This window comes from Mustela nivalis (assembly GCF_964662115.1).
Source record: "Mustela nivalis genome assembly, chromosome: 11".
NCBI lineage: Eukaryota > Metazoa > Chordata > Mammalia > Carnivora > Mustelidae > Mustela > Mustela nivalis.
The window spans coordinates 71,890,869-71,906,118 of record NC_139030.1 but is presented as its reverse complement, the minus strand read 5'-3'; the positions used below and the strand labels follow the sequence as shown (position 1 = coordinate 71,906,118).

Genomic DNA, 15,250 nt, shown 5'->3' with positions numbered 1-15,250 from the left:
TATTTTTTTCTGCAACAAGTTAGAAGATTTGGGGCACAAGCAGAGCAGTAGGGCAACAGGTGGCCTTGTGGGTTGGGTTCCATGGAAACACTCAGATGGAGGCTGTGTAGGTTCCCTGTGGGAACACCACCCACAAGGATGGAGGGATAGAAGCAGCAATGGACAGAGAAGCTGATGCAAGTGAGCTGTGATGCAATTGGATGTGAGATGTCAGCTGACCTTACAGGGAGCGCAGGAGCTAGGAGAATGCTTCAGAGATGTCCCAGTGTGGGGGCTGGGTCTTTGTACCCAAACATGGCTATCCTTGGATGCAGCTGCCTGGGTGGGTGGTGTGACTTTGCATGGAGCAGCTCCTTTACACTTGGAAAAATTCCTGGGGAGGAATTAGGTGAGGAGTCAGCACAAAATACTGAGTGGCGGGGGACTAAGTTGGGGACTACAGTGGAGTGGGTTGTGAGCAGTGAGAGGTCTCTCTTCTTTTGTTCACAGCAATGTAACATGGTGAAGGAGAGGGACAAAGACAGATGGGGGCAGTTGGATGATTTCTGCTGATCATGGTGCAGAATATGAGCCTTGTAAAAGGGTCAATTGCCTCCAGCTGGGTGGCTGCAGTCATGCAAGGAATTTTTAACAAAATGTTGTCTTTCATAAATGCAAAATGTTGCATTTATGTGGAGTTTGGCTATTTTTTAAAATTTTAAATTCAATTAGCCAATCTATAGTACAACATAAGTTTCAGGTGTAGTGTTCAATAACTCATCAGTTGCCTGTAACACCCAATGCTCATCACGTCACATGTTCTCCTCAGTGCCCATCACCCACTGACCTCATCCCCCTAACTTTTCCCTCCAGCAACCCTCAGTTTGTTTCCTATAGTTAAGAGTCTCTCATGGTTTTTCTCCCTGCCTGCTGACTTCCCATTCAGTTTTCCCTCCCTTCCCCTTTGATCCTCTGCAGTGTTTCTCATATTCCACATATACGTGAAACTATATGATAACTGTCTTTCTCTGATTGACTTATTTTGCTTAGCATAATACTCTCTAGTTCCATCCTTATTGATGTAAATGGTAAGTATTCATCCTTTCTGATAGCTGAGTAATATTCATATATATATATATATATCTCACATCTTTATCCATTCATCTGTTGATGGATAAGTGATTCATTTTAGACCCAAACACACTTCCAGATTGAAAGTGAGGGGGTGAAGAACCATTTATCTTGTTAATGGACATCAAAAGAAAGCTGAGGTAGCAACACTTATATCAGAATATTAGATTTTAAATCAAAGAATTTAGTAAGGGATATAGAGGGACACACTATATCATACTTAAAGAGTCTATTCAACAAGAAGATCTAACAGTTATAAATATTTATGCTCCTAACTTGGGGTCAGCCAATTATATAAACCAATTAATAACAAAATTAAAGAAACATATTGATAATAAAATAATAATAATAGGGGACTTTAACATCTTGCTTACAGCAATGGATAGATCATCTAAGCAGAAGATCAACAAGGAAACACGGGCTTTGAATGACACACTGGACCAGATAGACTTCAGATATATACAGAGTATTCCATCCTAAAGCAATAGAATACACATTCTTCTCAAGTGTACATGGAACATTCTCCAGAGTAGATCACATACTGGCACAAATTAGGTCTCAAATAGTACCAAAAGACTGGGATTATTCCATGCATATTTTCAGACTACAATGCTTTGAAACTTGAACTCAGTCACAAGGGGAAATTTGGAAGGAACTCAAATACTTGGAAGATAAAGAGCATCTTAGTAAAGAATGAATGGATCAACAAGGAAATTGAAGAACTAAAAAATTCATGGAAACAAATGAAAATGAAGACACAACTGTTCAAGACCATTGGGATGCCACAAAAGGGGCCCTAAGAAGGAAGCACATAGCAATATAAGCCTTTCTTAAAAAATTAGAAAAGTCTCAAATACACAAACTAAGCTTACACCTAAAGGACCTGGAGAAAGAACAGCAAATAAAGCCTACACCAAGCAGGAAAAGAGAAATAATGATTAGAGCAGAAATCAATGAAATAGAAACCAAAAGAACAGTAGAACAGATTAATGAAACTAGGAGCTGGTTCTTTGAAATTACTAACAATATCAAAAAACTTCCAGCCAGATTTACCAAAAACAAAAGAGAAAAGACCCAAATTAATAAAATCACAAATGAAAGAAGAGAGATCACAACCAACACCAAGGAAACACAAATAATTTTAAGAACATATTATGAGCAACTATATGCCAACAGATGAGGCAATCTGGAAGAAATGGATGCATTCCCAGAAACTTGTAAATGACCAAAACTGAAACAGAAAGAAATGGAAAACCTGAACAGACCCATAATCAACAAGGAAACTGAAGCAGTCATCAAAAATTTCCCAACAAGGGTCGCTGGGGGGCTCAGTGGGTTAAAGCCTCTGCCTTTGGTTCAGGTCATGATCCCAGGGTCCTGGGATTGAGCCCTGAATCGGGCTCTCTGCTCAGCGGGGAGCCTGCCTCCTCCTCTCTCTCTCTGCCTGCCTCTCTGCCTACTTGACTGTCAAATAAATACATAAAATCTTTAAAAAAAAAAAGAATAAATAAAATCTTAAAAAAAAAATCTTCGAACAGACAAGAGACCATGGCCAGATGGCTTCCCAGAGGGAATTCTACCAAACATTTAGAGAAATAATACTTATTTTTCTGAAGTTATTTCAAAAAACAGAAATGGAAGAAAAACTTCCAAACTTGTTCTGTGAGGCAGACAAAGAGCCCACCAAAAAAGGAGAATTACAGACCAATATCCCTGATGAACATGGACGCCAAAATTGTCACCAAGATACTGGTCAGTATGATCCAATGGTACATTAGAAGGATTATTCACCACGACCAAGTGGGATTTATTCCTGGGATACAAGGGTGGTTCAACATTTGCAGACCAATCATTGTGATACATCACATAAATAAAAGGACAAGAACCATATAATCTTCTCAACAGATGTAGAAAAAGCATTTGAGAAGGTATAGCATCCTTTCTTGATTAAAACTCTCCACAGGGTAGAGATAGAGGGAATATACCTCAATATCATAAAAGCCATCTATGAAAAGCCCACAATATCACTCTCTTTTCCCGTAAGGTCTGGAATTTGGGTATTGTCATTGTGTATCCACCGTCCTCCTTTCCTTCCTCCTCACAATTTCTGACTCCTTGATCCCATCACTTGTCCTTGATGATGTAGCCTGTCCTATTTCTGTCATGAACCCACCTCCTGGAATATGAGAAATGGCCCAAAGTGACACTGTTTGAAATCTGATTTCTTTTGGGTAGTAAGAAATGAAAACTTCCAATAAAATGCATCCACTATGTCAACCTGAAGTAAAAAGTTTGAACAAACACACTTTGATTAAAGTAGGGATTATTTTGACTTTGTAGTCTCTCCTGGTTTCTACCTTGAGGAAAGACCAGGCGGATCATTTATTTTGAGGAATAAAAATTCAAAGCTATAACATATGTGAATAACACAAAGTATCAAAGTCACTGAAACCACCTTTATCCTAATAGGTATTTATTATAAGTCATAGGGAGGATGATGACTGGTGATCAAACAACATAAAAAAATATTGAAAAATAGTTGGTAGAATGATTTCCTACGAAATGAACTACTGCAGTCTCAGGAGATTGGAGATCATGTCACTGGTTCAAAGCAAAAAAGCCACTTTAAGGAAAATTTCTTTTATTTTTTTATTTTTTTAAAGATTTTATTTATTTATTTGATAGAGATCACAAGTAGATGGAGAGGCAGGCAGAGAGAGAGAGAGAGAGATGGAAGCAGGCTCCCTGTTGAGCAGAGAGCCCGACGCGGGACTCGATCCCAGGACCCTGAGATCATGGCCTGAGCCAAAGGCAGCGGCTTAACCCACTGAGCCACCCAGGCGCCCAGAAAATTTCTTTTTTTTTTAAAGATTTTATTTATTTATTTGAGAGACAGAGATCACAAGTAGGCAGAGAGGCAGGCAGAGAGAGAGGAGGAAGCAGGCTCAGAGAGCCCGATGCGGGGCTCGATCCCAGGACCCTGGGATCATGACCTGAGCCGAAGGCAGAGGCTTTAACCCACTGAGCCACCCAGGCGCCCCGGGAAAATTTCTTTTAAAATTCCAAATTCCTTACCTTGTTTTTTTCCTTTGCTCCCTTCTTTTCCTTTTCTTTTTTAGGTTTCTTGGATTTCTTGGTCTTCTTATTCTTTTTCTTCTTTTTATTTTTCTCTTCTTCTTCTTGGTTTGCAATAATATCTTCAGTAACCTGGCAAGAAACAAAAAAGACCCAAATTAATAAAATCACAAATGAAAGAAGAGAGATCACAACCAGCATCATGATTTCATGGAGCCCGATCAAGACAAGGACTGCTTTCCCTCTCATGAACATGAGGGAGGTGACGGCTTCCTCAGGATCTCTGCCGCAGCCAGGAGGCCAGGCCCCACCCCCACACCTCTTTCCCAGTGGAGCTCAGGACACCCTGAGTTTCCTGTCCGAACTCTGCCTGACAATTGCTCTTGCAGTCACTTTGCTTTCCCATAAATGATCATGCCTCTCTTCTCAGGGTTGGTTTCTTTCCTCTGTGATTTAATTTGTATTTCCTACAGTGACAAAATCCCACTTATCAGTTCATCTCGGATTAGCATCATTGGAGAATTAGTAAGGGTTTGTAAAAAACGATACAATCGGGTGCCTGGGTGGCTCAGGATCGAGCCCCGCATCTGCTCCGCAGGGAGCCTGCTTCCTCCTCTCTCTCTGCCTGCCTCTCTGCCTACTTGTGATCTCTGTCTGTTAAGTAAATAAATAAAATCTTAAAAAAAAAAAACGATACAATCCATTCTATACAACAGATGTTTGCTGAGGTCCCGCTTGCTGAGGTCTCCCAAAGAGCGACTTCTGGGAGACACGAGGCTGTGTAGACCCTAGGACACATTGCTGGTCATGGGACCAAGGTAAGCGGCGTAACATCTCTGGGGCTTAGTATCCTATTTTCATTTTCTAAAATCAGGTCCGTATTTCCAACCATTAGTCTTATGATAAGCCAAGCACGGTTCTAAGAGCTGCACAAAGATGAACTTGTTTACTGCTAAATGCAGCCTAGGGATGCGAGCTGTTACCAGCCTGTTTTATCGATAAGAGAACAGGCCACAAAGAGGTCAATCTCATGGCCAAGGGCATACAGCAGGTGAGTGCTGTGCTGGGATACAAACAGAGGCTAACCAGGATGAATTTCACAACGTAGAAAGAAAAGAGGCAAGATGCTGAACAACATACATAAGTTTATTCTATTGTACAAAATGCACACGGTTAAACAAAAGAATAACACCCTACAGTGTCGGGATATATATGCACATAGGCAAAGTAAAAATAAATACAAGGGAATGACAAACACCAAATACAGTGCAGTGGTTACCTCTGGAGAGCAAGGTATGCAATTAAACAGAAGGGCTAGTATCCTTTACTTCTACTGGGTTGTACTAAACCATCCTCCTGGGATCCAGTCACTTGTTTATGCCTTATTAATGATTTACTACAGTGCTGAAGTTTATTTTCTAGTATTATGTTTTTGATATTTATACCTATGCTATTCTTAGGAGTTTAGTTCACACTTTAAAGAGTATAAAAGACAGTTTACCATGAACAAATCAGGATATTCTGGTCCCACCTGGACTTAAAAAACACACCACCACTACAGTCATTGGACATGTGCCCCCTTCCCAGTATCCAGAGGCCAACTTATCCCCTAGGCTCCCATGAAGCTCTTGGTGGGATGAGACTCAGGATAACGGTGCTGGCGAGCATAAGAGGTGACGTATGTGTTGTGCACATTATTTGGTGATAAAAAGCGTGTCTTTAGGTGGAATTAAAAGTCCTTTGTCCAAGTGGCATTGTTATCCTTGGGGATCAGGCTCACTTTAATGCATGGAGCCAAATCGTGGCTGCTCAGGACTTTTATGTTTGGAGCACTTAGGAAGCATGAGCATTTTTGGTCCTTGGAAGTTTGGAAGCTTTCAGAAAATGTACAGACAGTTTTTGAAAAATGACCTGATGTATAAACTGAGCAGCTACAGGAGGAGGAATCCTTATTTGTGGAACACACAATTCAGTGCCTCTTGTAAATCCTTTTCCATTGTACTACTTACTTCCTCTATCTCCTCAGTTTATTAATTTAATACTTTGATAAGTACATTCACAAGGCCCACAATTCAAAACTTACAAAAGATCAAGTCCAGGAACCTTCCATTCCCATGCTGTGAGCCAGTCAGCAGGATCTGCTTCCAGAGACATTTTATATAGCTATAGGCAAATACACGTGTACACACACACACACACACACACACACACACACACACACTGCTGTGTTATGTTCCCCATCACACACTTGAAAATGGTGTGTGATTGGAATTTGTCTCTTTTTTAGCCAATGTTGAAATTGTTTTGCTCTTGATTTTCAACTCAAGCAAAATCTTCCAAAGTACACAAATATGTACATATATACACCCAGATACACACTGTAAATATAGATGGGTCATTTTGTTCCAATGTCAGTGTCTCGTACACACAGTCCTTGTTGTGTGTTTTCCTCCTATTCATGTCCCTAGCTTTCTTAGTGGTACATAAAGAGCTTCCTTGCTCTGTTTTTACGGGTGTTCTGTAGATGATCTGGCCCTTCCCCTGCTGATGGAATTAGGTTGTTTCCAATCATCTGCTGTTACTAGTAATGCTGCATACATAAATGCCTGGAAATACCATTTTGCAGGTGTATGAGCATATTGGCAGGATAAATTGCTAAAAGTAGAAGTGCTGGATCAAGGATATGTATGTATATTTGTAATACTGTCCAACTGCCTCCATCGGGCTGTGCCAATTCACACCTCTGCCAGCCATGCGGGTGGGTGCCGGTTTCCCCATATGCTCTGACACAGTGTGACACAGTGTGTTATGTTTGCCAACTGAATGGCTGAAGAAATGGTCTGCCTTTGTCGTTTGTTTTTTTTTTTTAAGATGGCCAGTGCTTAATTTATTTTGCTCATGTACTTTAGCTACAGCAAAATCTCCCAAAGTGAGAAGAGCACTTATTGCCCTATTAAGTAAGCCATCATATTTTTGGCATACTGGGAGGTCTGAAGACCAGATGCATTTTGTTTTATAATAATATAATATATTATAATTTTATTGAGGCATATTTTACATGGCCTACGTCCATCCATTCCAAGGGTCCGTGTCAATCATTTTAAGTACACTTACCTAGTCGTGCAACCATCACCATAGTCAGCTTTGGAACATCTCCATCACCCTAGGGTGACCTCTCATGTCCATTCTCAGTCTCTTTCCTTTTCCTTCTTTCTTTGCCAGGCCCCTGCTAATCTCCTCCACACCTCTATTCATTTTGTTTGGACGTTTTCTGTGAATGGAACTGTATAATGTGTGGTCTCTTAGGTCTGGTTCCTTTCCCTCTGCATCACAGTTGAGTCTGTTGTAGCGAATCTTGATTGGTGTTTCCTTTTTTTGTAGGAAATCTAAATAACATTCTATTGCCATATGCACCACAGTTTGCCTATCCAGTCATCACCTGATATTTAGGCTGTTCCAAATTTTTGGCTATTATGAGCAATGCTCCTATAGTCTCGTACAAACTTCTTCGTGTGGACCTATTTTCATTTCTCTTGGATAGAGTATCAATAGTGGACTGATGGCTCATTTGGAATCTTCATATTTAACTTTTAAGAAATGGACAAGCATTTCCCAAAGCAGCTGTACCATTTTACATTCCTTCCAGCACCACAGGAGTGTTCCTTTTCCTCTATACCCTCAAATTTTGTTACTGTCTCTCTTCTTGATTATGGCCATCCTAGTGGGAATAAAATGGTCTCACTGAAGTTTTAAGTTTTATCTCCCTAAGACTAATGATGTCAAGCATCTTTTCATGTGCTAATTAGTTATTCATATATGATCCTTTGTGAATTATCTATTCAAGACTTTTGTCCATTTTTTGATTGAATTGTCTTCTTACTGAGGTGCAAGAGTTTTTTGTTTATCCTGGGATACAAACCCCTTATCAGGTATCTGTTTTCCAATATCTTCCCCCAGTATGCTTTTGTCTTTGCATTTTCTTGACGGCATCTTTTGAAGTGCAAAAGTTTTTAATTTTGATGAGGTTCAATTTATCAATTTTGTCTGTTTCATTTCCGTTATATGTGTGAGGTTGATCATCTCTTTATGTGTTGAATACCCTTTATTATGTTTCAAATCCATTTACATTTTCTTTACTGAGAAATGTCTGTTCATATCCTTTGGCTTTTTAAAATATTGGGTTATTGATCTTTTTAAAATAGAGCTGTAGGGGATCTTTATATATGAGAAAAATGATCTCTTGTGTATGGTCCTCATTACAAGTAATTATCCTACGTGTCATCTGTCATTTGACTTCACTTGGGGTCTGTTTTGCCATGCAGGTTAGAAAATTTTGTGTGTGTGTCATTTAAAATTTCATTTTTTTTTTCTTCTACCACCCCTGGGTTGTGCAACAGAGGTAGAAATGTCTTTCCCAACATTTCTTCCTTGGCCTCTTCGAATTCTTTTGTGTTTTTGTTTTCTTTGGCATTTAAATCTTTGGTCCATCTGGAATCATTCTCGGGTGAAGGATAAAGAAATGGAGATTTAATTTTCTTTTTTTCAGACGAGAACTTGGTTATTCTAATCCCATTTGTTAAAATTTCCCCCTTACTCAAGAAAGGCGTGATGCCATCTTTATTATGTACTAAACTGGCCTATGTATTTGGGTATATTTCTTGACTTTCTATTCTTTTCCATTGATGTGTCTTTCTATTTATTTGCCTGGAGCCAATGGGATCTTAATAGCAAGGCTCCATACTACTCGCTTCTCCTTACATTGTGTAATTACATTCGGAATTTTACTGGTTATTCTTGGCTATTTACTTTCACCTCAGGTTTAGAATTAGGCTGCTCACCTTCTGTGTGGCCTGCCCCTGCCCTGAAACATAATGCCATTGGTATTTTGTTTAGATCATATCACACGTGTGATGATGTTTGGGAGAAGTGATGTACTATAATGTGGAGGATCCCTACCCAAGGACACAGTATGCTTTTCCCTCTTTCCATTTGCATCCTCATACTTTTTAAAACTTTTCTTCACAGAGAACACACCTTTATTGTTAAGTTTGCTCCTGGCTGCTTTATCTTCGTGTTGTTGGTGCTGTTGTAAATGGACAGTTTTGTAGTATTTTCTATCGAGCTGCTGTTTGTACACACCAAAGCTTTTGCTCTCTGTAACTCCCTGTATTCCTTCTCACACGGTTTAATTTTCAATTTATTCTCTTTGCTTTTCTAAGTGTAGGGCATACCTGAAAAGTGATCATTTTGCCTCTTCTGTTCCAATTTCTATATCTCTACATTCTTTTTCATGTTCAGTGGTGTTCAACAGATCCTAGGGAAATCCTTGCACTTTACATGACATTGGTGGACTTCCCATGGCCATCCTTGTGACTTTCATGACATTGGTGGACTTTTCATGGCCATGATTGTGCCTTTCATGACATTGGTGGAATTGTTTCTAGTGCATATCATTAAGCATAATATTAGATCTTGAACTAAGAACTACTTTACCTAATTAAAGAAGTATCCCTATATTCTAATTTTTTTTTTTTTTTGCTTTACTTTTTAAAATCAAGAATGGATGTTGAATCTGCAAAAGGCTCCATCAGCCTCCACAGAGATGCACTCAGGGTTTTCCATTTTGAATCTCTTTATAGGATGCAGTGTATTCGCAGACATCCTCAACAGCAGCCATTCTTGCATTCTGGAATAGACGCCACTTGATTGTGGTGTTCTGCTTCCTTGATGTGCTGCTGGTTGTGGTGTGCTAATATTTCAGTTTGAATTATTGCATTAACACTTGTAAGGAAGACTCATCTGCGACTCTGTATTTGGTCTTCTTTGGGAGCATTGGTGTCAATGTGATTATGCTCACTTTGCAGAAAGTGTTTGTATTGCTTGATTTTTTTTTTTTTTTACAAATACAAAGTGGACTCTTCATGCACACGCTCTAATGATTATGCTTTGTCTGTTTCTTCATCCTTCATCTCTGCTCGGTGATAATTAAAACGAGCTCCTGTGGAGATGTCCATGTGTCCGGCTGCAGGTACACTTCATGGGTGACCTCACCTAATTGTTACATCAGCCCAGGGAGGGAGGCGCATGGGGGAGGAGCCCCCTGAGACTGCAGACCCAGCAGGTGGTGGGACTGTGGTCCATCACCTCTACCCTGTCCCAACTCTTCTTCTCCTGTCTTTACAATTCATGATTATGGGCCTTCTTTGCCTTATCTTAACATATTAACCAGATGTCTTCATCTTCTTTTGTTTTTAGTCTATATGAACCCTCCTTTTGAATGTTTCTTGTATACAATGTAGACATTGCATCAATATGTTTAATCCTGTAATCATTACCTTTCTAAACTAACACGAACCACATTTGGTCCCTGGCTGTGGGATTTCAAGATACAACTTGGGCCTGACAATTTAGCTACGGGGGCAAGACCTCACCAGGTAACAAAGGGAAATAACACTAGGTGAAAAGGTTAGTCCCTCAAGGCAGGACTTGATGAACCCCCAAACAGTAGAGTGTAGAGTGTATGGTCACTTGACTTCTGAGGAGGACAGGAGTCTGTCAGAGGCTGGAATGAGGACTGAGGAGCTGGTGTCAGCTTCTGACAGGAGGTGGGGGAAGAGCATGACCCTCTGACACTAACGGCTCCCTTGGGGGAGTACAAGGCCATGGGAGGCTGACTGTGGGGACAGTAGTGCTGAGGTGGAAAAACCCTGATTGTGGAATGCTTTATGCCCCCTAACTAGTTCCCTCCTTATGAATAGTAGCTGCTCTCTGCGTCTGTGTGATAAACGGTGTGGCCACAAACAGCTGTTTCTGTTTATGGCACAGGTCAGCAAATCATATTGCATAGGCCAAATCTGGCCCGTTGGCCAATTTCTAAATAAAGCTTTATTGGAACACAGCCATATCCATTAATTACCTCCTGTCTGTGTCCACTTTCATGCTAGAATAGCAGAGTTGAGTAGTTGTGCCAGAGAATGTGTGTTCCACTGCCTCAAATATTTACTATTTGGCCCCCTATGGAAAAAAATTTATTGTCTCCGGTCTATGGCAACTTGTCTTATTATTTGCTTCCTATAAATTCCTTAAAAAGCATTTATGGGTCAAAGAGTAGACACATTAAACATCTGATGAAGTATACTTGGTCCATGTCCTTCAAAAAGGTTATGCTAATTTATGTATTTATGTATCCAGCCACAATGTATGGGAGTGACCTTTTTCCACATGTTCACCAACTCCTGTGATTATCATGATTTAAAATTTTTACCAATCCTATAGGTGAAAAGAGATATAGTAATATTATTTTATATTTGAGTTTCTTTGATTGTGGGTTTTCAAGTTTTGAAAAATAAGTTCACATTTTTTTGCTTTCTTTTCTATTGAGGTGTTTAGATTTTTCTTCTTTCATAAGAACTCTTTATATATGAAAGATAGCCATTATCATCTACATTGCAAATATTTTCTCCACTTTATCATATGATTTTAATTCCAGTTATGATATTTTTTGCCATTTGAGTTGTATGTGGTCCAGTATATTAGCTTGAGTATATGAGTGAGTTTCACTTTTAACAGCAATGCTTCTAGTGCTCTGCTGCTGAACACGATGCCAACTTTCTCTTGGTTTCTATGATAAATACCCTGAGGTTAAGAACAGTTTTCCTATTTCTAGCTTATTGAGGCTTTTCTAAAACAGACTTACATGTCAATTTCATGCCACAAATGCATCTGCAGAGATGTTTCTCTGGAAGAGCATCAATATGGTAAAGAGTTGACTCTTGACAAGTGAGCAGGAGTGAAGCGGGGGACAAAGGGCAGAAGGCCAATCTGGGATGAGGAGAGAGCATGATGTGCAGAAAGGCACTGAAGGTGCAGTGACACAGGGCACAGGGAGGGTGGGCCAGTGGACCACTGGGGCTCATGGCAGGACGATGGGGATGAGGGGACAGCAGATGACACCAGGAGGCAAGCAGGGACCAGAACATAAAGGGCCCTTGAAATCAAGCTGCTCAGAACTTACCAAGAAAGTAAGCGCGGTGTGTTGTCATGTCTCTTTCAAAGGTAAGATAGTAGGAAGAGTGATTTCATTTTGAAATACATTTAGCAGTCCACAATTGATGAAACATTGAGATATTTCCATGTAAATATTTGCAGGAAAATAACCCAAACCTAATAGCACTATGAACCCATTCAGGTTACAGTTTAAAGAAATGGGGTTAAAATGATTTGTGTTTTCTTTCTCAAGCATCTCTGTACCTGTTGTGGGGTCTTGTTGGAAAAGATAATGGCTGACCCTCCTTCTTCCACATTAGGGTATTCAGGAAATGTGCCAGTTAAGTTCCTGAGGAAGAAAAAGAGGGAAATTAAGTAGGAATGAACCCCATACTCTCTGTTATACTTCCCACTGGCTAGCTCTGCTCACTGAAATGGGGGACAGTTCTTAGGATGGAAGCTCCCTGACCCTTGCAGCCAGATACTCTGCCTCAAAGGAATAGCAGACCTGGCCATATCCCTGGAGGTCTGCTTCCTCCAGGTAATTGTTGTTCTGAAATAGACACACCTCTCTCTCTATTTTTAATTTTTTAAAAATTTCTTTTCAGTGTTACAGAATTCATTGTTTATGCACCACACCCAGTGCTCCATGCAATATGTGCCCTCCATAATACCCACCACCAGGCTCACCCAACCTCTCACTCTTCCTTCCTTCCAAAACTCTCAGATTGTTTCTCAGAGTCCACAGTCTCTCATGGTTCACCTCCCCCTCCACTTTCCCCCAACTCCCTTCTACTCTCCAGCTCCCCATGTCCTCTGTGTTATTCCACAAATAAGCGAAACCATATGATAATTGACTCTCTTCTTGACTTATTTCACTCAGCATAATCTCTTCCAGTCCCATCCATGTTGATACAAAAATTGGGTATTCATCCTTTCTGATGGAGGCATAATACTCCACGGTATATACGGACCACATCTTCCTTATCCATTTATCCATTGAAGGGCGTCTTGGTTCATTCCACATTTTGGCGACTGTGACCATTGCTGCTATGAACATTGGGGTACAGGTGGCCCTTATTTTCACTACATCAGTATCTTTGGGTTAAATACCCAGTAGTGCAATTGCAGGGTCATAGGGAAGCTCTGCTTTTAATTTCTCAAGGAATCTCCACACTGTTTTCCAAAGTGGCTGCACCAACTTGCATCCCACCAACCGTGTAAGAGGGTTCCCCTTTCTCCACATCCTCTCCAACACATGTTGTTTACTGTCTTGTCAATTTTTGCCATTCTAACTGGTGTAAGGTGCTATCTCAATATGGTTTTGATTTGAATTTCCCTGATGGCTAATGATGAAGAACATTTTTTTCATGTGTCTGTTAGCCATTTGTATGTCTTTATTGGAGAAGTGTCTGTTCATGTCTTCTGCCCATTTTTTGACAAGATTATCTGTTTTGTGTGTGTTGAGTTTGAGGAGTTCTTTATAGATTCTGGATATCAGCCCTTTGTCTGTAGTGTCACTTGCGAATATCTTCTCCCATTCTGTGGGTTGCCTCTTTGCTTTGTTGACTGTTTCCTTTGCTGTGCAGAAGCTTTTGATCTTGATGAAGTCCCAAAAGTTCATTTTTGCTTTTGTTTCCTTTGCCTTTGGAGACATATCTTGAAAGAAGTTGCTGTGGCTGATGTCAAAGAGGTTACTGCCTATGTTCTCCTCTAGGATTCTGATGGATTCCTGCCTCAGGTTGAGATCTTTTATCCATTTTGAGTTTATCTATGACACACCTCTCTTTAGAACAGATTGTACTTTTCTCTTCCTCCTCCTCCTCCTTCTTTTTTTAAATTATTGAGGTACTCTGTGCTTGAATTAGGAATGAAGACAGAAGCACAAATCACTTCTTCCTGTTTAAATTTTAGGATAAACACAGGATTTTGAAACTAAACAGAAGGATGGGGTTGTTCAGATGATAAATTTAGTAATAATGCATGAAATACACAGACAAGCTTTAGGTTTCCATAAGGCTAAGGCTTCATTTCGTGTGAGTTCCAGATAGTAATTTTTTGTGTGTCACCATACAATTTCTACCTTTTAAAAAGCATACCTTGCAATTTAATATTGAGGAATTTCAGAAGGCATGTGTAGTTACAATTTCTAAGTTCCACCAATCCACTGAAGTAGAAAATCTAAGGATTAGAGGAGACAACCGTGCTTCTAAGTTCTCAAACTTTTGACCTTTGGAGCCCTTTATATTTTTGACAATTTTGAATATCTCAAGGAGCTTTTGTTTATATGAGTTATAGTTATTGATATTTACTGTAATAAATATTAAAACCAGGAAATTTCTAAAATATACATTTTAAAGTCACTCAACAATAACAATAATAAACTCATTATATGTTCACATAAGTGACATTTTTAGTATATGTTCCAAAACAACAACAAAAAAATTAGTGAGAAGAGTGTTCCTGTTCTGCCAATTTGAAATCTTTTCAATGTCTGGCTTGATGGAGGGTAGGCATGTGCTCATACGTGCTTCTGTATCCATTCTGCCGCCTGTTCTGTTTTGGTTGAAGTTTGAGAAGAAAATCTGTTCTCACATTTGACACATCTCCTCATATCAAAATCACACTCATCCATAACTCCACTGGTCTCAAAACCAAAACTCTAAGTAACGGGAAGCTCTCAGGCTCACAGAGGTGATTACAAGATTTCCAAAATTTTAATTTTTCTTAGGTCAGAGCTTTGCTTTCAGGCTCATTTTGTTCATTTTTGAGAAAATGCCTCTCAAAAGTCAAAGTTTGTTGTTGTTTTCTAGATTAAAAATGATGTTCAGTGGATAGTGGCTGGTTCAGCTGCAGGCAGATGACTTCACAGGTTGGCTTTCTTGTGGCCACCATATTTCCACGAGCTTCCCAAGATTGCACACCCAATTTCGTTACATAGCATATGAAAAAGCTGTGTAGTCAAGGTTCAAGTCTTACTACAATTATTTTTTACTGTGTCCTCAAGGATATTGCTAAATGAAACTGTTTTTTTAAAGCAGATGCCTGATAGTGAGGACCACAATGATTCTAAGTAGGG

General features: G+C 39.7%; 1 protein-coding gene across 3 annotated transcripts in view; it reads right to left on the bottom strand.

Annotated features, from left to right (window-relative positions):
* DRC11 (dynein regulatory complex subunit 11) overlaps positions 1-15,250 on the bottom strand; it is a 151,465-nt gene that overhangs the window by 71,649 nt on the left and 64,566 nt on the right. For all 3 annotated transcript variants that reach the window (XM_082689788.1, XM_082689790.1, XM_082689789.1), the window contains exons 7-8: positions 12,436-12,520; positions 4,186-4,317 (exon numbers count right to left, since the gene is read on the bottom strand). In XM_082689788.1, the coding sequence (XP_082545914.1) occupies positions 4,186-4,317; positions 12,436-12,520 (217 nt within the window). The remainder of the gene's footprint in view (positions 1-4,185; positions 4,318-12,435; positions 12,521-15,250) is intronic.